This window comes from Lonchura striata, chromosome 12, assembly GCF_050655825.1.
Source record: "Lonchura striata isolate lonStrDom1 chromosome 12, ASM5065582v1, whole genome shotgun sequence".
NCBI classification, from domain to species: Eukaryota; Metazoa; Chordata; class Aves; order Passeriformes; family Estrildidae; genus Lonchura; species Lonchura striata.
In genome coordinates, this window is record NC_140714.1 from 9,810,115 (window position 1) to 9,833,420 (window position 23,306).

The 23,306-nt window shown below is 44.0% G+C and overlaps 2 protein-coding genes across 19 annotated transcripts in view; one reads left to right on the forward strand and one right to left on the reverse strand.

Moving 5' to 3' along the window:
* Positions 1–12,241, forward strand: part of GRIP2 (glutamate receptor interacting protein 2) — a 257,026-nt gene extending 244,785 nt beyond the window's left edge. For 6 of the 8 annotated variants that reach the window (XM_021531534.4, XM_085590444.1, XM_085590443.1 and 3 more), the window contains 4 exons: positions 2,122–2,242; positions 5,656–5,892; positions 7,551–7,697; positions 10,171–12,241. In XM_021531534.4, the coding sequence (XP_021387209.2) occupies positions 2,122–2,242; positions 5,656–5,892; positions 7,551–7,697; positions 10,171–10,368 (703 nt within the window). In that variant the 3' untranslated portion in view covers positions 10,369–12,241. Of the gene's footprint in view, positions 1–1,720; positions 2,243–5,655; positions 5,893–7,550; positions 7,804–10,170 lie in introns of those variants that run through there. The other 2 variants (XM_085590445.1, XM_085590447.1) reach the window with 2 other exon arrangements.
* Positions 12,242–14,300: 2,059 nt separating this feature from the next.
* Positions 14,301–23,306, reverse strand: part of SLC6A6 (solute carrier family 6 member 6) — a 93,308-nt gene continuing 84,302 nt past the window's right edge. For all 11 annotated transcript variants that reach the window (XM_021531631.4, XM_021531674.4, XM_021531652.4 and 8 more), the window contains 2 exons: positions 22,937–23,107; positions 14,301–21,412 (listed from right to left, as the gene is read on the reverse strand). In XM_021531631.4, coding sequence (XP_021387306.1) covers positions 21,272–21,412; positions 22,937–23,107 — 312 coding nt within the window. In that variant the 3' untranslated portion in view covers positions 14,301–21,271. The remainder of the gene's footprint in view (positions 21,413–22,936; positions 23,108–23,306) is intronic.

A 23,306-nucleotide genomic window follows, 5' to 3' on the forward strand; every position in this document is an offset into this window, starting at 1 on the left:
TGTTGTGTTGTTACTGTCGGTTCTTTTTTCTCCTATTTTTTTTCCTTAACTTTTGTTTGTCCAAACAAAACCCTTAGAACATCTCATGGCCATTTCCACCTATTTAAAGATGATCAAGCTGGCAGGAAGGCTGGCAGCGCTGGAGACTTTGTTCTTGTTTTGCCTCTCAGCGAGAGCCAGCTCACAGAGGTCACTGATCCCTCCCAGCGAGGCTGCTGGCAGCTGAAGTTGGCAAATCTGAGCCCTTGAAACCCCCGTGTCCCTAATGAGGATTCCAAGCCCTGATGTCAAAGTGCAAGTGAGATGGTTCATGCTGCTGAGCTCTCTTTTATATTAAAGAGAAAAACAAACCCTGACAGCCTTTAGCCTGGAAGAACCTGCTGACCAAGTGATGTGGGAGCCCATTCTGATTCATCTGTGTCCTGGATGTGTTTGTGTATTGCTGATCTGAGAGGCAAGACTGGTAACTAGAAGGGACATTTGCCTCTTTGGGAACCTGGGAGCAGAGGAAGGAAATGAGTAAGGGGAAAAAATAAAAAAATTCCTTTTTTGGGGAAATTTTGGTTTGTTTTTATAAAGGCTTGCTGGGTGTTTATTTGACCTTTCTGCCTGGCATAAATGCTACTGTCCTTTAAAAGCTGATGAAAGATAGGGGGTGAATTTAAAATACAATAAGCCATGTCATGTACTGCTCTCTTCAGGAAGTCCATGATCCCACAAGGAGCAAAAGGGTGTGTGAGTGAGTTTCTGCCTGCTTCAGACTCCCATCTAAACCAGTGGATCAAAGGGAAAGTGTGTGCTAAAGACTTTGCAGTCATTAAACATCTGGAAAAAGACCAAGGGGTCATTGTATATTTAATGGAGGCCAAGCTCTCTGTGGCATGTACTCAAGTAAAATGTTTTGACTTTGCTCAGTGGCTCTTGTGAGTGAATGTCCCTTCCTGTCTGTGGAGCTGACGACCATTAAACCATGCAAGATATCACCACATGGTGCAGAGCTGGAGCATCACCCATGAAACTCCTTATAAAACATGTATAAGATGCATTAGGGCTGCTCCAATATCATTGTCCCCTTGGGGCTCTTCCCATGACTCATTAGTGGATTTATCATGATCTTGATTTAACACCACAGAGAGTTTCCTTCAAGAGGCTTGTGTTAAACAGAGAACTGGTGGTTTGAGTTTTGCAGTTTGGTGTAGTGTCCAGCATCACCTGCTTTTTTGTTCAGAGGATTTCACCATGTTTAATTGCCATTTGATTTAGAGATATGTGAATTGACCCTGGCTTGTGGTCAGAGATTAAAAGTGCTAAAACTGCCAAGGTGGGGAATTGCAGAACCCCCAGCACACAGTGGTCACATTAACGTGTGTTTGTACCAGCTTGAGAGAGGTTCTCTCTAACCTTACTCTCTGTTGTAGACAGAAGTGGTGGCAAACTTTACACAGCTGTAAGTGCCAAGACAGCTGTACAGCAAAAAAAAGAGAGACCTCCTGAAAGTAACAGCTCAGTTCCCTGGCCATCCCAAAGCAAATGAAACTCGGTTTGTATGGGTTGTACATGACACTGTTGATTCTGCTGGCTGTAGTGTGTGTTTGCTTGTCCAGCCCAGGGCAGTCATTTTTATATACATCTTTGCATTATTTACTCTCATAGAGACCTAATGTATTTATCATTTTCTCACCATGTCTGTTACCCTCTGTGTTTTTCTCTCTCTTCTCAGGTGTTCTGTGTCTCAGATCTGAGCTCTATCCCATCAGCCTTTGTACTAACAGTCTCTGAGGCTCCTGGTTTACCCATAACGCATCCTTTTTTCTTTCACTTCTCTATTTCACCAAAAGGTCTTCCTAAACCTACAATCTTCCTACAGGCACTTTTTAATTTACACTTTGAACTCTGACATTACTACACCAACTTAATGCTTCCTTTGAAGGACACTTGCCCCGTTAGTAAATGCATGGAGGTCTCGTATGTGGACTCTTGTTTGAAAAGTTCATATTGTTTGCTTTTGTATATGAAGACTCTTCAAGTCTGCTTTTACTGGTGAGACACTTGCTGTAGCCTTGCAGCTTTCACCCCGCTGCAGAAGAGTGCTGACAATATTTGGTTCCTACGTTACAACAGATACCCCAACCGCCAAAATGGCCTTGAGACCACTCATGAGGACAATTTTTGGCGTGTTTTTGGAGAAGCTTTGGAGGATTTGGAAACATGCGGCCAGTCTGAACTTTTGAGGGAGATTGAGGTAAATCACTTTCTGAATTAGTTGCTGACCTGTTTTTCTCTTTCCATAAATGTTAGACCGTTTCCCCAGAAGTTACTTGCCCATAACATCCCTGAGCTGCCGGTGGTGTGAAGAAGGGTTTGGGTTTAATTCCTGTCAGGTTTGGGTTTAATTCCTTTGTGCTAATGGGTAGTTCTGCCTCATTAGACAGCTGCTTGCGTGTGCTCTTTCCCTGAGCCCATGTCTTGCCTGCCAGGAGCTCCACACCCTTTTCACAAACTGTTGCTGGCCAATACTCTTCACATGACTCTTGGCAAGCCTTCCCTATCCAGTGGTAAACCCTCTGCTTGGAAAGATATTGCCTGTCCAAAGCACTTGAAGGCCAAGCAAAAGGAGCCCCACAGACCCCCACTGGGACTGAAGCCTCGGCTTCAAGTGCTGACAGGCACACGTACCTTGCATTCAGCTGTCACTCTGCCGGAAACTATTTTAGTGAAATAGGTGATTGGAAGCTTTTCAGCCAGCTTTCCCCATGGAAAAATCTGAGAAAGTAATTGCTTCCTGCAGAAATAAAGGTGTTTCCTCTCTTCACAAACCACTTTCTCTTTTCGTTATCCAAAATGCTTTGGAGGTCATGTTATTGTGTCCGGTTATAGGATGAGGACCCTGGATTTCTAAGTCATGGGATGCAAATAAAGGGCCCCCTTGAGACTGTGAGCAGCAGGAAGCAAATCTGCCTGGCAGGATGGGGCCTGTGCTGCTCCCTTCCCTAGTTCAGCTCCCACAGCCTGAACGAAGGAAGAGGACCCCAAAAAAAAAATCTCTCCCTGTGCCCTCCAGGTGCAGAGGACTGGGGAGAACTCTCTGGGTCATGCTCTCCATCATTCCCAGTGGGACTGGTTTTATGTACACTTGCATATTGCGGAGGCTTCAGAGAAAAAAAGGCAACTTCTGAATAATTGAAGGTTGAAGAGAAAAGTCCTGTTTTGGTTTGTATTGTGACAAGCAAGGGACTTGCTAATTGTCCTTTCCTCCTTGATCCTTAGCAACTGTAAGTGGAGGAGGAAATCTCAATTAAATATATTGTGCTGAAGCATGGAATGCTGTTTTTATTATCTTAACTGCTTAAGAAAATGCTGACTTTAAAAAAACCCCACAACACACTCAAAATCCCAAATCCCCAGCCCTCTCAGATAATAACTTTTCCCCTTGATCACTTATTTCCTGGATCTGAATGTATTTAGAAAAGAGTTTAGGCAGCTATTCTCAACCTTTCTGAACAGCAGTTGCTGAGTACTTAAGAGAAAGTAACTCTCTAAAATGATGCACAAATATTTCTTTTCTGCTGGTATATAAATGGAAAAGATGGGATTTGTAGGACTCTCATTTGTTTTCCAGGGATCTGTGGTGCAATTGCTGTTTTATGCTGTTATAGAAATGTTTTTAAACATATAAAGAAATCCTACTGAAAGCTAAGCACCTCCAGGCTTTCTGTGTATTAAGCATGTTTCTAAAATAATTTGAAAGTTTGGAGGACAGAAGGGAAGTGTTTTCGTTTTAGCAGGAATCTGTTGGGTTCAACTCCCCTATTATCAAATCCAAAATACTACTGATCCATTCCTCCCTCTCCATGTGCTCAGCCTTTGTGAAGTGTGCTGTGGGATCTGCAGCCCTCACACTCGATCTCTTGTGATTTTATGATGGTCAGAGTTTTTATTTGTATTTTTTAAAAAAATTGGCCCTTTGTAATTTGCTTTTAAATGAGAAGAGGAGTCATACAAGGTGACCCATGATAGCCTAGAAACAGGTTCACACCAATTGGAATCCAGTTCCAGGCTACGAGTATGGGAAGAAACTGGCTTTTTCCAGTAAAGTGTGTGTCTCTGCTTTGTTTTGAGGGCAGCCAAGATATGGGAAAAATAATGCAGAGCAGCCACAGGTTGAAGAAATCCGAAATTGCCCTTTTTGCTGTTTGCACTAAACCTAAAGCTTATGGAGAAACTTTAGGAAATTGCTTATGATGCTGCAAGGAGGATTTAAATGCTGTGAAGATGGAAAAGGAGTCCAGTGCTGTTGGGTCCTGGTTGGTTGTTGTATTTGCAGCCTCTGGGGCAGGGCAGTGGCATGGTATGCACAGACCTTTCTTTCTCCCTGGCTCTGCAGTGCTGGGGCAGCACAGCACAACACCCTGGGAGCTGAGGCTACCCGAGGGCAGTGACCCAATGTACCCTGGCTGGCTGTGCTGTTTGTTAGTCTGCCTTTCAAGTATGTGGTAAGTCAGTGTCCTTCCATGTAACAAGGTGTTTGAGTTTTGCCTAAACTTTAGCTGATCAAGTCATGTGTGAAGACCTGAAAAGTGCAAACATGAAAGGTTTTTTGTATTTTATCCAACCCTTTTAAGGATAATGTGTGTAGTGGTGGCATTTTCCTACTGCCACCATAATTCACTTTATTTGCCTTTGTTGCACCTTGGAGCAAAGAGCTGGAGGGTCTTGATTAGAGATTTAGTTGGGTGATATTTCCGCTGTGCACAGGAGCAATTGCTCTTTGAACTTGCCACCTTTAGTATTGAAGGATTTTGCTGTCTGCTCCATACCTTTCCTTTAATTACTTCTACCTTTTGACATTTATTGGCACTTCAGTCCCTTTGAACTTGAACTTTAAAATTACAGGTTTCATTACACTGTTTAAATGGACTCTATGACCTGGAGCCAGCTGAGGTTCCACAGACTGGATTCTTGACTCCTCCGTTAGCTTTGATCAAAATAATCTCATTAATGAAAAGCATTGCCAAATGGAGTCGAATCTACTTAGGGGCATCTTTTAATGGATGTTATCAAAGATGACCAGGCTTAAATACTACTTAATTTCATATTTTTAACTCAATTTTGCTCAGTGACAGCTCCTATTTACTGGTAGATAAAATCCTAAATTTTGTGCTGAATTGCCCTCAGTGGAGTCCAAGGCATTGAGTCCCCTGGGCCATTGCCAGCACTGTGTGATGCTGGAGAGCCTGCCGAGGTAAGCTGGAGAACTAGGCTGACACTGGCTCCTCTGGGAGCTCCCTGAGAATGGGATATTCGTCCTCCTTAACTCAAGATGGTTCATGCACAAGATGAGATTTGCCTGGCCCAGTTAGTGTAGAAGGGGTCATGGGAAAATAAGGCAGAACTTCACAAATGTTTCCTTCAGAGATTAAGCTCTCTGTTGGGGTGGGGGTGGAAAGCATGAAGTGGCTCAGCCATAGACCTGGAAGCAAGCTCCCAAGGTCTTGGAATGGCTCTTACAGCCAACAGGAAGAGCTTCTTGGTACTTATTTTCTGATGAATGAGAGCAGCAGTGCCACCGTGTTGTCTGTGGCGCTTCAGTGGCCGTGTGGTCCGGCTCTTCCTGCTGCTGACTCAGCAGAGTGACGGTGTGCCCTCGCCCCGCAGGCGTCCATCATGACAGGGAGCGTGCACAACCTGGGCTTGGAGAGCAGCAAGCTGCTCCTGGACTCTGTCAACCCCTCGGGAATGAGCCCACTGAGGAAAGCCAACCCCAGCTGCACCGATGGACAAACTGAGAGCAGCAGCTCCCCTGCCAAGAAGAGCGAGAGGAATCTGGATATGAAGAAGATTGAGAAGGAGATGCAGGAAATCATGTCTCCGACCCCCCTTGAGTTTCACAAGGTTTGTGTCGCCAAGGGTGGGTGTAACTGTGGTGCTGCAGTGCCTCAATGGTTAAAGCTATAGAACCTTTGCAACCTTGCAAGAAATCTCCTCTGCTCAGAGGGACCCCCAGAAATTGGTCCTTGTTAATTCTGGCCCTCTCCAAGGTCTGCAGCAAAGGTTTCCAGAAGGTCAGATTAAGATGAAGGAGCCCCTTCAGAAGAGTAGTGGGATTTAGCTGCCATCATTCAGCAGGGTTCAAACCTGGACTTTTCTGTTTCTCTTTATATATAAGATTTCCAGGTCCTTGTGTTTTGGCATTTGTTAATTGGTGCTACAGATAAAAGTGAGAGAGCTCAAAGTATGGCCCCCTGGAGATCCATCAGCCCTTTTCCTGTGGTACACTCCATTTAGTAGGCACTTCTCAAACAAAAATCTGCTTACTTCCCTCCGCTTCCTCTCCACTTTAGTGATGGGATACTGGTTTGATTTCAGCATCCAGCTGAATGTAACCAGTTTAACCATTGTGCAAGGCAAAGGTAATTAGGAAAAGTAATTAACTGTAGAAGCTGCTGATGTAGAATGCAAGCAGGGAAGGGAGCTGGAGAGGTTTCAAAAATTTGATTGCCTTTTTCTTTCCTAATGTGACTTCAGAATGAAACCTGCAGTTATGCTAGCTGGAAAAAAAACAACTTTTTCATGTTTGATCTACTTTTGCCCTTCAGGGCATGGCAAATGTGTCTTTAAATAAAACTCCTTGGTACCTGAAGGCGAAGAGCTATGTAATTAGGTATGTTATAGGGTGACTTTTCATTCTGCTGGAGCATCTGGTATTGGCTGTGTTTGGAAATGAGGTTGAGGCCAGGTGGGATGCTCCTGTGTGTCATCCTGAGCACTGTCCTTCCCCAGGACCACAGATCCATGAGGCTCACCCAGCCTGGAGCACAGTCATAGTAGAGATTCACTCCCAGCTCATGGGAGGCAAGGGGAGATTGTGGTAGTGTTAGGGAATCAGTTGTCCCTGGTTCCCAGTGTTACCCTATGGTAAGACACTTCCAACAGTGCTTTTCTCCTTTGGACAAGACCAAAACGTGACATGCCAAGGGAAAGATGATGAGGTTGCCCATTTCTTGTCCTCAGCGTCAGCACTTGCTGATATGAATTTTCTGAAAATAACTTGTAAATAATATGGAGAATTTTAGATGTTCCTACTGAGTGATGTGTTAAAAATGAGCTGTCTTCACAATTGACTCACTACATTAAAAATTCCTAGTTGATTTTTCATGTGCTGGTCTGGCACACACAGAGGATACACAGCATAACCTGAGCCAGGGAAGGGGATGCTCTATTACAAACACTTGTTTGCTGCTCTTTGGAGAAACACGAGTGCTGTCTGTATTGCAGTGCCTGTGTTTCCTTCCACATCCAAGAGCGAGGTACTGTCATGGGTTTGGTTTTATGCCAGTCACCAAAGCAGTTCTCCTGTGATGATTGTGTCAGGTAAATAAAGCTCAGTCTGCGTTGTCTGCCCAGGCTAAGAAAAACCTGCCCGGGAGACCCAGAGCAGAATTGCTGTAGGTCTGCACACATCCCATTACTGCTCCCATCCTGGCATTCCTGTACATCACCTCCTTACTCTGCTGCATTGCAACATGCTTCTTCTCTTTCTGCCTCTCCAGATGACACTTCACAAAGACCCGGAGAGCGAAGACTTTGGATTCAGTTTGTCGGATGGCCTGTTAGAAAAAGGTGTCTATGTAAATATGGTCCGTCCGGATGGGCCAGCAGATCAGTGTGGCCTCAAGCCATATGACAGAGTGCTTCAGGTAATAAATGCAAAATGCAGTTCTGGAGGCTGGGACGGAGTGAATGAGTGGCTGAGAGGAAGAGAGAAGTGAGACCCATCCATGGCAGCACTATCTATAATGAAAGGTAATAGTTAGCCAACTAGGTGAGCTCTTAGCCACCAACACTCAATGGGACCTGTGTTTTATAATAAGAAATCACTAGGCAGTACCTTCAGGTGGTACCCCAGGTGGTACTCCTCGGTTACACTGGTCCAGGGCACAGCCTGTTCTGGCACTGGCCTTTTTGAGCCTGGACAGCTGAAAACAAGCAAAAAGCTGTGTTGCTTCCTTTCCTCACCCTCAATCTTACTCCTAGTTTTTGGATGAACCAGACTGTATTGACCAATATGTGTTCCTGTGAAGCCCCTTGTGGAATTAAGTGAAGTTCATGAAGTTCTGTGCATGCCTTTGACAACTAGAAAAGTTTTCTAGGAAACACATCCTTCAAGCAAGGTATTTTTAATGGATATTTTTCTTTGAAAAATGCTTCATCTGAAATAGCTGATGCAGAAACAGAATAAAAACTCTGGTCAAAAGCGCAGTCTGTAATAAATGTGCCCTGGGCATATCAACTACTGAAGAGACAGAAAAAGCCTGGTGAGTTTTGGAGATTGGAGCGAAGCTCTGTGCGGATGAAAACCAACTATTTTAGCTTTGAGCAACTCAAACAGCAACTGAAGGAAGTGCAACCTCTGTGGAAAAATTGCTACCATTTGGAAATGCAGATATTGTCACCATATTTGGAAACACTCAGATGTTTAGTTTTGCTAATTTCTAGGTGGGGGTTCTTAGCAGTCGGATTAGAGCCAATACTTTATGTACATCAGGTAACTGGAGGACTGGCAGCACTGTGGGGAACCTTGTTTAAGCTTGTTATGGTCTCTCGCCAGTTGGCTGCTATACAATTATTTCTTCTCAGCTTCAAATAAAAGATGGTGCAAGAATGAACAAGAAGCTAATTAGGCTCTGGGCTGCCTTTCTGTTCAGTGTTGGATGTGCTGCTTTTTGCAAGTGCCAAGTGCTCTGGGAGGTGTGCCCAAAATCCTAAACAGAGCGGCATGGAGACTTTGGACACCCTTTTTCCACACGCTGTGCCGCACAGCTCACACCTACGGGCGCACCAGGCAACTCCCATCGTGTATGTCATGTGGAGTTGGGAATGAGGGATTGAAGATGTGCTCTAGGGGATTCCCCTCAAGAAGTGCAGAGCTGCATTGCTGAGGATGCTGCACAGTGCTGCTGATTGTGGGCATGATGATGTGCCTGAAGGCCAGTGAAACACCTCGTCCCTGCTGTCACAGACACTCTGCCTCTTGCTGCATGGATTAACTGGAGCATGGCATTGCACTAGTGGCACTTCTGCACTGGAGCTGCCTGGCTGGCACAGAGCAGGGGCAGAGCAAGCCTATGGTTTATCTCTCCTTGTCCACAAGTGGGCTAGAAATTGTCCCTCTGCTGTAAGGGGCAGTACTGGGGTCTCTGTGCGGACACTGGCTGGGGTGGGGGGACACTGCTGCTTTCACAGACCCAGCACTGTGGGCATGCATCAATTCTGGGAAGGGGATTAGGATGGAAGGCTTGTATGGAGCCAAATACCCAGCCCTCACCCAAAGAAGGAAGCAACACCTGGCCCCAAAGGTTATGTTCACTCCAAAGGCGTACGGGAAATTCCTTTTCCCCTTCCCCACTTCCCATCCCTGTGCTGTTTGCCAGCCTGTTCTGTCCCAGAGCTGTCATGGCACCAGACCCAAGTGTTCTGGTAGCTGTAGGTGAGAGAGCTGGGGTGGTTTCTCTGGATGACCCAGCCTAGAAATGTGCTTGAAGGTTGGCAGGAGCCAGCAGAAACTGTTTTCATTGTTGAATCCTACATAGAATTTGCAGCTGCCTCCTGAACCCACATGAAATGCATCCAGACTCTGTGAAATGAAGGATATAAATGGGGAGAGGGGAAGAAGAAACTGTTTGGTATAGTCTGGGTTTACCTCTGGCTGAGTTGGAAAATGGTTGCCAGAATCCTCAGGCCTTTATTTGTTTTCTATGTGCTGGATACTTGGCACCACAAATTTAAGGCCAGTAAAATCCATTATGGAAAAAAAAATAATGGAAAATGGCAACATTTTCTTCTACAGGCTTGAACAGGAGAAGTGGTTTTGAGCCTTGCAGTGTTTAATACTCATAATACTGCCCCAGGCACTGAGGGTCATGGTTAATTCCTGGTCCAGACCTTTTCCCCCTTCCTTTATCAGTTACTGCATCATTCCTCAGCTAAGCATGGATGCTCATTCTGAAGGGGTGCTTCTGCTCTTCTTCATTGTGAACCTGGAATTGGGGACCCCCAAGAGTTGTGTATTTTTTCCAGCTGGGGTTAAGCACTAACCTTGCATTTGCTGACTAACAAACCTGATCTTTCTGTTGTTCCTTCCCATGGTATGTCCTAAATCCATCCCGGCAGGTAAACCGCATCCGAACGAGAGACTTTGACTGCTGTCTGGCCGTTCCCTTGATTTCAGAGGCTGGAGATAAGCTGGACCTGGTGATTAGCAGGAACCCCTTGGCACTGGCTGCCAATGCTCCCTCGGAGGGGAACAGAGAGCTCCCGGCACAGGTGCCCCACAGCGCCGAGGTCAAGGCGAGTGTTCAAACACTCTGAGCAGCAGGAGCAGAGCAGATGATGCCTCTGCTGAGCTCTTGTGGTATTTGGGGTGTTATTCCTGATTTTTTGCACTGGTATTTGTAAATGCTCTGTGTACTATAACCTGCAAGTGGGGAGGTGGGTCTTCAGTGAGCCTGTAGACTGCCAAATATTGCTGGGAAGGTCAGAGCTGGGTGTGTGTCTGGGGCTGTGGCAGCGATGGCAGCAAACTGCTGACAGGAGGAAGGAGCATCCACAGCCATCCCTCATGGCAGGGCAGCTCCCTGTGCTTCTGCCATCAAGTGTGCAGGGTCCTGCCTCTGACATCCTCCTCATCTTGAAAGGCCTTGGCCATCCTACAAACACACATGGTGCTATTATATTCTTTGTTTGCTCAGTTAATCACATACAGCAAGACTGAAATGCCTTTCCTTTTATGTTGTGCCCAGCTCCATCCTTTCAACACTCCTAGCAAATCAATTCCTGCAGCCCTTGCACTGCCAGTGCAGGGCTGTGGAGAGAGCCTGTTAAAAGACACTTCAAAATGTGCTTGAGAGTGGCTAAATGCAATTCTTGTGCAGAAATTGGTATTTCCAGCTGTCTCCTGCCAGCCCTATCCACACTCCCCACTAGGTCTGGCTCACCCCATAGTGGGATCAGGCACTTTGTGTGGCTATTCCCATGAGCAGTGCTGTTACCTGTGCTCAATAGTGACTGCAGAGTAGAGACCATGCCCAAGGCCAAGGGCCTTGAGTACCTGCCTGAATGCCCCCGTTTGTCTGAGCTTTACAGAGATCTCTTGCTTGCAAACTTGGCCTGTGCCTGGGAGTAAATAGAACAGTGCAATTCCCAGGGCTGCCCCTGATGTTTTGGATCAATGCAACCTTGTTGTCTCCCCCGAGGCAGAGGAATGACAAGCCCTTGGTTGGGTGTCCTGTGTCCCTGTGTGCCCCTTTGCCTGTTGCTGGCCTCTTGTAGCCCTGTGGCCGCTCCCCTCGTGCCCCAGAGCCCCTGGCCTCACACGGCAGAGGGGCTGTGAGGTTTGCATTGCCTGCCCCGTGTCCCACGTTGCACTTTATGATCATGGCCGTGGCCGTGTCCTGCGGCCGGCTCCGCTGTCCCTGGGAAGGCCGGGGCCATGGAGTCCAGGCGCTCACTGGGTCAGACACGGCAGCTCCAGAGCCCACTGCCCCCATTCCCTGCTTGCCCTTGCAGTTCCTCCATCCCCACCTGCACACCAGGGGTTTGTGGAGGGAGCTGGGTGGGTGTACAGCACGTGTGTGTTGCTTTGCTGAGCCAGGACTTGTCCTCGCTGTCTGTGTGCCAGCCCCTGTGACAGCACAAACATATCCGGGTGTTTCTTCCAGGCACGGCCCCATCCAGCTCTTTGTCGTTGTAGCCATTTTCTCTTTGAGTATGCAATATCCCATACCATTGCTGCCACAGCTAGATAACGTGCCATAATTGATACTGTGGAGCATTGACAGTACAGCCGAAAGTGTTTTTATATGCAATATCCTGAGCAGTGGAAGCTCACTGGGGCTTCTCATAGGTTTTTAATGAAGACTTTTATTAAAGGCTTAAAAAAAAAAAAAAAAAAAGGAGAAAGAAAAACTTGGTCCTTGTATCCCTTCCTATGCATTTTGAATGATATGAAGATGAAATGCATTACTTAAATGTGTATTTTTATCCATATATTAGAGTGTATTCCTTGTAAAGTATTTTTATATGCTAATTTTCTTATGTATCTATGAAAGCACAATATTTAAAAGTACAGCATTTCAAAGAATATTTTAGTCCTGTTTTGGACCTATTTGTAAATCTCTGTATTTAAATGGGATTGGAATGACCTTGACTTTTTTTTAAATTAAATAAAAGCAAATGAAATGCATTTATATTGGCTTGTGTTGCTTTCTGCTCGAGGATGATAGTGAGGCAATGCTTTGCTTCCAACAACATTTTAATTTGCCATGGGATACTGTTTGTAAGACACCTTGGAGGACAAGGAGGAGGCCACTGTTTGTAGGGCTACCAGTGTTGTCCCTTGCCACCCACCATAAGCAGCAGGACTTGGGTTGCTCCCTTCCCTGTGCCCATGGAGACTATTTTGCTGTAGCTAATAACAGGAAGAGCTGGAGATGCTCATGCATGTGTTTCCAGCACTGCCTTTAGCTTTTCCACACTGGGAATCTTGGCTTAAAGCTGGGCTGCTCCATGACAAAACACTGACGCAGCAAAGCACGTGGCAGCCGTGGCGTGGCAGCATTTGCAAAGCTGTGATTAATCCCTGGGGATGGGTTAGAAAACTCCTGGAGAATGATGTGCTGGCAGGAGATGTCCCATCTGGTGCTCAGAACCCTGCAGCTCCAGCAGGGCGCCTTGGGGATCTGCACCGTGGTAGCCAAATGACCCCACCTCTGAAACCAGACATCCCAAGAAATGACTGCCATGAGCCCAGGACACAGCTCTTGTGTCCATGCATGGAGGATTTCTTCCCTATGCTCCCAGGGTGGGCAGCACAGGCTGGAATGTTCCCTGGATAAGGCCATAGGGAATCTCTGCTCACCAGCAGAGAGAGTGTGAGCTGGGTTTTACAACCCTTCATGGCCAAGTGGGTAATGCAGGAATTTTCAGAGACTGAGCAGGGTGTAGGAATCCTCCTACTTAGCCTGGGAAATCATTGCCACATAAACAACCCTTTTCTGCCATCTCTGGCTGCCCTTCTGGGGTAAATACTTCAGAGCAGGACCCTGCACCGAGGCGTTGCCAAACCAAGGGGCTGCAGGAGGCTGAAGGAGCACCCGTGAAACGTGAGCCTCGGGGCTTGCCGTGTGCCCAGGGGTCCCGTGGGTGTCCCAGGGAAAAGCTTAGAATGGAGCTGCTCCCTGGGATGTGCCTCAGTGGGCAGCACATCCCGCTGCTGATGCCACTTCTCATCCCATGGGCCTTGGCTGATGGGAGCAGCTGCAGCCCTGGGCAGGTGATGGCCACCAGGGCAGGTAGTCAAAACCCTTCCGCAGCAGCTTGTGGCACTTAGTGGCTTTTTAAATTACCTGCTTATTTATTTTGACCTGAGAAACACTGCAATTGCTGTGCTCTTAGGACGCTGCTTAGCCCAGGCAATGCAGGCTTGTCTGAGAAGAGAAACCCTGACAAAGTCCTCAGTCACATCCAGCAAAATAACCAAACAAGCCAAAAAACCCCAACTAAAGACAGCTGTGGGACTGATCCTGGGCCTGGGGTGCTGGAGGCTCAGCAGTGATACTCAAAGGTTTTATTTTCACAAGGAGTAGCCATCTACGTGCTGTTTTTTTCTTTCCCTATTTCAAATCAGGACTTCAAGAATGGACACTCTGGTTTAGCCTCCATCTGTTTGACTGAAGAGGCCAAAGGGATCAAGAGGTCAGTGAGCTTGAAATAACCAGTCCCATTCACCAGAAAAATATATGTTGGGGTGGGCTTTTTTCCTTTCTTCCTACTGGGCTTTTCTGCCATATTTGAACTCCCACAGTAGTGGTGCCATGCATGGGCTGGGTATTGGCTGGTGAGAAATGGCTTTGTTTTGCATCACCTGGGTTTTTTAATTTTGTTTTTTATCTCTTTGATGTATTTTTTTGCCGTTCTTTTTTTCCTCACTCCCCTTTTTCTTTGCTACTTATTAACTTGTAGCCCATGAATTTTTGCATTTTTACCCTTCTGAGTCTCTCCCCATCCCACAGAATGAGGGGGTGAGTGTGTGGCTGTGTGTGGGGCTGTGCTGCCAACCAGGGTGACACCATGGCAGATGTGAAGTTAGATAGTGATTACACATATTTTATATATATATATATATATATATATTGTTTTATAAGGGCTAAAACCCCCACATCAACCCCAAAATAAGTAATAGGTTTAAAGGAAAAACTGAGCTACTCAAAGACTGAAAAAAAAAACATCCAGGAGCATAGCTAGTTTATAAAGGAAAGTTTTATTTTCATTTATAAGGTGATTACAAACTCATCTAAAAAAGCAAAGATGACTTAAAAATATCCATATACATTTTATTTATCTAAAAAGCAAAACATAAACTGCAAGATACAAACATTTACCATATACACAAAGGCTAGGGGGTTTTAGGATTAAATTACACTCCAAGGTCTTTTTCAAATACAAATATTCCGTTTTGGAACACACAAAAAATGTTTTAAAATGTTTTAAAAATATTTTTAAGGTTTTTTTTTCTTTAAAAAAAGTTCAGATGACATTTTTAAGGAGGCTATCATCACCCTCGCCTCCTCGCTGCATGTGCTACTCATTATCACATTACTGTAGTCACAGTTGCTAGGAATTTAAATAATTAAGAAAACACCACTGTTTTTTAGCCAAACACATCAAACAAGATGGGTCACCTCTTACTATGTGAAGTCCCTGGCAACATTATCAGGTAACAATCACAACATTACACTGGAGAAAAATAACATCCTATTGAACAACGAGCACTTCAGAACAGTACTGGGATGCTGCGATGCTGAGAGACCAGCGCTGGCTTCCAGGACAGGAGCAGGTCATGAACTAAGTCAACTTGCCCCCTCAGGTTTTGTTTGTTTTATCAGCCTCTCAACATAATTTTGCCACTGTTTGGTTTTTTTTTTTTTTATTTTTTTTTCTTTATATATTGAAAAAAAATTCAACTCTTTCTAACATCTCAGCTGCAGAAGCAGGTACATTTAGGAACAGTGTGTATCGTGCTCACTGTGCTACAGGGCTGAAGCCTTCTCCCACAAATGCACACACACACACACAGCACATGCACAGCTCCTTAGCATCATAGTTTGTTTTTTTTTTTTTAAACAGCTACATTTTTCCCATTATTTCTTCTGATTCCTCAAGTCAGGCCACGTTTTCTCTGTGCTGCAAATGTGAAAGTGAGCAGCACCATCCCACTGTGCACTGCAGAGCCATAGGGAACAAGCCTCCCAAACTTGCCTCTTTAAAATGATCTTCAATTTACTTTACTCCTAAACTTGTGGTAATTAAATTCTGACACTTCTACTGATTATTTCAAATGAGGACACATCAGCAATACAAAAAGGCTGTGTCTGCCATTCAATTGCCCAACATTATGAGCAGGGTCAGGCTCTTTTCCAAGCACAAACCCTGTCACCAAAGTTTTCCATCTTTGATGGGGATGGGTGGGTGATTTGTTTTCCTAAAGTTTTCAACCTGCAAAATTTTGAGCTTGTCCCTGTTTTCTGGTGAAATGGTGTCTCAACCTATTGCTGCTCTTGTTTTAGGACATGGGTAAATTGAAATCACCAATTCCCAATGACAACTGGAAAAAAAAAAAAAAACACACAAAGAATGTGACTTTTTCTGTTTATTTTTAATAGAAACAAACAAATTGAGATTTTTTTTTTTTTTTTCTGGAGAAGCATTGTCCATGTACACATTTCTTTTGGGCTGGCAGAAAAGAGCCACAAACTGGTGGAGGGTGTGGGGCTGGTTATATTCAGGCAGTTTTCCAGTGGGTGCTGGTGCTGGTTATATTCAAGTCTCTCTTGAGCAATCTTTCCCATAGACTCAAATTGACTGCTAACACCACAAGAAAATTTTTGTGACCAAAATATGAAGCTCAGGGCACCTCTTTTGCACAAGTTCAAGGGTTTCTTAAATGTCAAGTGTCACCAAATCAACTAAATACTTTGTTTCTTAAGCTTATCTTTGATTATAAGAAATAAAACAAGCTACCAGGGTCTGACAGTTCCTGACCTTTGCTCATGCAAATATACAAATACACAACTACACGTCAATCCTAACCACAAGGCTTTGGATGCTGATTTTGGAGAAAACAAGTCCAGGGCAGCTGCCTGAACCCACACCACACCCAACCTCCCATGCCAGGAGCCATGTGGTGCCTACAAGGAGCCAGGAGAAATTACAAATCCAACCTTAAGGCTTCTTTGGAGGGGGCCATGGTCCAGGGTTTTGCTATTACTTTCCCTCTTCCGCCACCCCCATTTAGGAAAGACCATTTGGACACCCTGGCAGGTTGGCTCTTTGCAGGCAAGTGGTGCCTAAACCTCCTCAATCCTCATCCTGAACAGCTTGGCAAGCTTTACACACATGATTTGCAGCCTAGGAATAGAAGCAATGTCCCCACTGTGTGCGTGCATATGAGGGTGGAAGATTTCATCTACTAGTCTACTTAAACACAGATTTATTTTTATTCTTTTTACTGAAAGTGAGCAACTTCCATTGAATCTCCTTGGAAATGATGTCAGGGTCATCTTTCTTCCAAGCATACTTGAGCTGCTTAACTAACTTGTCCACTGCATTCAATGCACAGCTTATTTAACATTTTATATACATTATGCCTCCATGAGTGATCCTGCAGGGACCACAAGACATGGAAGCTAATAATCAGTTATTCAAAAGTGTTCAAATCCTTCTCCCACAGCTGGAAGTTTGCCAGTGATGCAACAGGTGGGAGCTTTGAACTCAAATGTGAAAGCACAACCTCAACAAAACAGAAAGTCTCCTTAGCAAATAAAAAACAGACCAGGAGGAGACTTGGAAAAGATCTATTGAATGGAGATGTCCATGTGTCTTCAGATCTACTTGAATGCTGAGAGAAAGAAGAGGAACCAGGAGCATCTACAGTTGGGAAAGGAGGATGAACACAGGGCTGGAAAGAGCTGCAGGAGGTGCTGTCCTGGTGGTGACAACAAAAGCTCTGCTGATGTTGTTGAGGTTTTCTTGGTGTTACAGCAACTGTAAGGCTGCACTATTTTTTTCCCCACTTCTTTTTCTCATTTCGTCCTCTCCTCAAGAACAGCAGTGAAAATCAATTTTGCTGAGCTGTTTCAGCAGATCATACCTAACTCTCCTCCACCCCTAATTCCAGGAGCTGTGCTGCTGCTGTGGGGTGGCCACCAGCACTGCTCTAGATGGCAAATACAGCTGCCAGGCTTTTGTATTTTCATTTACTACACAAGAACAAATCCATTGTGGACCTACTATCTCAAACTTGAAAGAGGACTTTTCTAAGTGTGTGGATCTGTTTGGACCAGATGAAACGGAAAACTACAGATGAGAAGGAAAAATAGAATAATAACAACAACAACAATAAAAAATCAGTTCTATTTATGAAATCATACTGTTTAAACACTGAGATACAGACTACTGGTAAAGTCCCTTAGAATAGATACTGATTCAGAGAGATCATCACTAGTGACAGGTGAACTGAAAAGGTTTGGAAAATTGAGAAAAATATGAAACAGATTAGAAAAATTTCATGGGGATATGTTCCCCTTTACATTTCTACTATCTCTTGATTTCAGTTCAGCTGGAAATAAATACTGCTGGAAACTCTGCTGTTTTCAAGCCCAGAAGACCCCATGAATACAAAGGTACATGAAACATGAAAAGGTGTGCGTGTTGTCTTGGTTTATGCTGGCTTAAATCTCAGGGATCTGGTTCTACAGATCTCATGCCAAAACTGCACTGTTTTCCCAGAACCAAACCCGTTCATCTATAACTAGTCATGATGCTTTAACACAGAGTTCCTCATTTACACAAAACAGGTAAAATACATCATAAGAGTATTACTTGAACAAGTAAATATTGGAAAAAAAATCAGTTGTCTTTGCAGTCAAAATAGGTAGAAAACACAAACTTTTTTTTAAAAATTATGTTTTAATAAATTTGGCAGAGGATCATGTTGAAATGCAAATTAATCACCAAGAAAAGTTTAGAAATCTGATAAAATTGTTAGGTAAAAACCCCAAACTGTAAAAATGCAAATGTGCTCACTGGAGCTCAAACCCCAGATAAAACAAGAAGAATTAAGTACATTTTTTTTTTTTTTTTTGGTCGGGGGAGGGAGGAGAGGAGAGGGGAACTGTTTTAAAGAAGCAATGATTTCTTGGCTCTTGGTGAGCCCCAGCCCTCCCTTGCAGTTGTGCTGAAGGGCACAGCAGGGCCAGGGAAGCTGACACAGAGAATCTTCAATGAGGTTGTTGCATATGTGCGAGACCTTTTCACTTGGAACATGGAAGCGACTGATTTGAATGGCACAGTTTGTACTGAAATGGGGCTGGGTTCTATTCTCTGGTAGTTGTATTTTGAAAGGTGTAGTATTTATCCCTCTGGTTCTTCCCACTAAGACACTCTCCACAACGTGGGAGATGCCCAAACACCCAGCTGACTTGCTGGTGACATCTTTGATGTAGCCAAACCATTTTTTTTCCCTAACTAAACTTGTCTCAGCTCTATAGCACAAAAGTAATGTGTGAACTATATAATCTCAAACACAGTTGTATGACAATGTATATATATATATAAATGAAATAAATCAAGCATCAGTGTTTCATCTGCACTCACAAAAACCATTAATTTAGACCCCCCTAACCTTCTACTTCCTCTTCACCCGTGTCTGTTTACTGCAGACACTGACTGTAACTCAAAAATGAGAGTCCAAGCTGAAGCCCACTAAGAGAGTGGTTTTGGTTACATTTCCTTGCCTTTGATTGTTAAAAAAAATAAAATTGCTGCATGCATATTTATTTTGGGCACATTTGATGACACCGACTGGCTCTCAGAATTCCTCCTGTAACCTTGGGTGGTTTCTACTACTGGCCCAGTAGGTGTCATTTTGATATTTGCCATCTCCAGCTGTGCAAAAGTTTCCTTCAGAACTCTCATAATGCAGCAACCAGAAAAAAGAAAACACAATTCTACCATGGCAGGTTTTGTGGCTGCAACTCTGCTCTCTGTTGTAAAAGTATCTATGAATTCAAACTAGAAGGATTTGGAAGTTATGGATGCAACGATGTTTTTCTCTAATAATTAATAATTAGTTTGGTCCATCTCTTAGTTTTAAAACTTCCCATTACAGGGAAACCAATAAGTTAAGAAATGTTTGTGCTGCTGTGGCCAGTTAGCACATGGGCAAGAAAAAAATGAAATAAAGCTACTATATAGGAATGTTAAGAACTGTTTATGTTCCTGTTTAAAAAAGTGACAACCTCTGCCTTGACAGACTAAGCTTACAACAGAATAAGCAGATAAACTCTGCTTTTATCAAGCATTTCTTCTAAATACCTTTGGATAGACTACCTGTGGTATCATAAGAAAAAAACCTCTCTCTCTCTAATACAATGCCCACATGACAAGGCTGAGTTTTGCCAGAGAACCCGTTCCCAGCACAACCTGCTCAAGTTAAAAAAAAAAAAAATAAAGAAAAAAAAAGAGGAAAACAAGAAAAAGGCTTTTGTCCATGTTTTGGACAGTTTTCAGGGATCCAATTCCCCACAGAAACATTCACCTATACTACATGAAGTGGAACCCCCATTTCTATATTTCTTATAGGGATTTCTCTTCACTTCCCAGTATCACCTGGAATGGTACCAATTCCTTCTGACCAACACAAAATATTTCAGTATTGCGTGTTCCCTTTACTTTAACTTAAATTCCAAAGCGCCCTGTCTCTTCAGCAGATAAGAATCATAAATATGTTTGCCAACCTCCAGCCCCCCTAAAAATAAAATAAAATAGAATATAATAAAGTAAAATAAAATAAAATAATGGGTTAATCTAATAATGAGCAAGGAGACTGGGGCCTCTAGGTCCATTACTGCTATTTAGTAACATAGGACAAGGGATTCACTTAGTCCTTTTGTCTGTTCCTCCAACAGCAATGACCTCCCCCAAAAAATAAATAAATAAAGCAAATCCTGGTTACTGAACTTGGAAAAGCATTTTTGAGATACATGGATGAAAAGCACCTGTTTGCTGTGTGATATTATTATCATTATTACTATTATTATTAACAGCATGTCTGTTATCAATACCAGTTACACCAGGTGTGAGTTTTGTTACACCAGGTTTTGTTCCTCCTGTCAGGGATGAACTGGTTTGTGTTCACCTCTGGGCGGTCAGAGTCCAGAAGTGATTCTTTTATTTTCCTGCCCAAACCAAAGTCCAGATGAGGAAGCAAACACCTGAAGCATCCAGAGAGCAGGTGCTGCTTTTCCTCTCTTGGCTGCTTTGTGCTCATCCCTGCTGTGTGCAGAATTCAAGTTTACACCAGTGCCACCACACCAAAATACGGTTTGCTAGAAAACTCAGGAGCAGGTACTCAGCCTCCCTGCTCACACACAAACAGCAGGCATTTCATTTAAGTTAAAAAAAAATCTCAAAAATTTTATAAACAATAACAAAAAAAGACTGAACCATGCCAAATCCTGCATATGCCTTCCTCACATTCTCCTCAGTCAGTGTGACAGGGTCCCAGTGCTGTCCCTGGGAGGTACAGCCACAAGATTGTTCACACCCAGCTTCTCTGCATCCCTTGCAAACTCTCCACTCCAGCTATTTGGCCATATCCTTATCCAGGGACTGCACTAAACAAAGCTCTACCCACTCCCTAAAGAGACCCTGACACCTGTCGTTTACCACAGTTGAACCAGAGGGTGGAAATACTACACCTTTGAAAATTCTCTTGAAACAGCATTTTTTAAAAAAATTTATCTCTCAACAGAGCTCCTTTTGTGTGTTCTGTAAGTTACCCTGCTCCCAACCATACCAGCACCTAAAATTGCTTTCTGAGACTTGAATGTATTGCTGGTAAGACAATCAATTCAAGTGGTAAGGTGTATAATATTTAGAGATAAAGATATATATATTTAAAAAAACCCAATAATAGTAAATTCTTGTAATATGTCTAGTCTGATATGAAAGCTCTCCCTCTACAGAGAGATGTCTGCTGTGATTACCTTACAAAATATTAAAAAAAAAAAAACACACACACAAAAAATAACTTTCTCTGTGAGAAATAAAAATAAATCCTAGTGCAAATATAAAGCTCTGTAAACCTGGTCCTATGAGAATCTATGGTTAGTAAACGGCAGTTAAAGCAGGTTTATCCTCTCACAGAGAGAGCTCACATCATGGTTTCCACAATGATATGAGTTGGCTTGATCAATCCGCCATTCGAAGTTCCATTGGGGCAGAAGGGGGTGCCACTCTCCGTTTCTTTGGACCACCGATTCACCTCCTTGGGGGCAGCCACTGCCTTTATCCTCTGCAAGAGAGAAGGAGAGCACAGGTGAGATGAGCAGAAGGCCTCTGAGGAAAGCAGAGTGAGATGAGCAGAAAATCTCTGTGGAGAGCAGAGGTGAGATGAGCAGAAGGCCTCTGTGCCTCCACGTGCAGGACGCAGCATTCCAAGGACAGGGATGGTGCCTGTGGGAGATGTGTGCCTGTGGCTCTGTAAGGATGTGGGGATCTGTGCAGCCTTCAACTCCTGCTCAGCTGCAGAGCAAGGAGTTGAAGCCTTGCAGTTGCAGAGCCTGATTTGAGGCAGGGAAGTCAGACAGGAGCATTATCCAGCGTCCTGCACATTGGGCTTTCAGTGCTGCAAATGATGTGCGTCCTCCTTCCTCATTTAGAAACAGCTCTGCCTCTCAGCCCAGCCTGCACTGCCAAGTGGCAACTTCTGTCCTACATCTCAGCTCACAAAGGAAGAATTGAATGGCATCTGACCAGTGTTTACTTTCCTTCCTTTCCTAACATGGTCTTTGAGCAGTGTTTTGGCTACTTTTAGACTTGTGTCTCATGGTGACAATGGTGACAATGTAGGCAGGAAAATTAACACTTATGCCCTGGCCACAGCTGAAAAAGGCCATTAACACTTGGACGAAAACAAATGCAAGTGCTTGTGCTCTGAGAAATGTTTGGGTTTGGTATTTTTTTTAATCCTATTCTCTTTTTTCCTAACCCAAAGTGTCCCAGTTTCTTTTCCAAGAATACCCTGAGCTGCATTTAAGATCAACTTGTCAGGCAAAAAACAAAACTAATCTGAAAACTTTGAGGAGAATTGCTAAGTTTCATGCTTGCACAGCCTCTAAAAACTTTCCACTGCAAGAAAAGAAAAAATTACAGGAGCCCAGACTGAACTGCAAAGTGCAAGAGATTTCCTGCAAATCCAAACCTGAGGGAATCTGCACTGTCAAGTCTTAACCAGACACAAAGTTTTCCAATACCAGGGCAATCTGGATCCAGTATCAGTTTGAAATAAAATAAACACAAATTTAAAAAGCTAAAAAGTGAAGCCTTCTGTCAATAGGGTTTGACTTAGTTCCTCACAGTGAAGGGCATGCCTAAGAGCCACATAATCCACAGGTGTATCTGAATTTCCTTGAAATTCAATGAGTTTTCACACAACTGGGTTTGACCTAGGTCTCTCTCTCTTTATCTTGCTTTCCCAGCAAATTTCAGGATGGTGCTTCTGTGTCTCTGGGGGCTGGAGAAGAGAAACCTGAGACTCAGAAACACCCCAGTCCTTGAATGTTTGTCTGCACGTGGAGGTAATGGTTTGCCAAGCTGGAAGCTGCACAAGTGGGACATGAGTAAAATCACTTGGAGTTCATATGAGGACAGAAGGCTTTGTGCTCTCTTTCTACTGTTTGCCCAGAGGACAGGTGATCTTTAGGAGTCTTATTTGCCTTACCTGTGAAAGGTGGCAGTTTTCCAAGCATTACTTTGTACAAAACACAACAAGTTAAAGCTCCCTTTCTCCTCTAGACAGACCATTGGTTGTTCTTACCTCAATGAGTGACCCATCTGACCGAATGATGCGGATGACCATCACCATAGGGATGCAGATCATGGAGGAAAGGGCAAGAACCCAGCCCAGGCCAATTGCCCAGTCTGGGTATGTGTAGACCTTGTTGTAGGTCAGTGGTTTATACTTGGCCAAAGAAAAGATAAAGCACCCCTGTGGATGAGAAAGGAAAATAAAGTGAGGCTCAAAAAAATGCTTAAAGCAGTAGGGCTGTGGTGCAACCACTGGCCCTGAGGAAGACAGGCAGTGAAAGGCAGGGCTGATGGATACCATATGTATTTTAAACAAATGGGGGAATTGTTCTTCCATTTCAATCATTGGAAGAGCATCTGCATCTGCTTATAGCATCTGC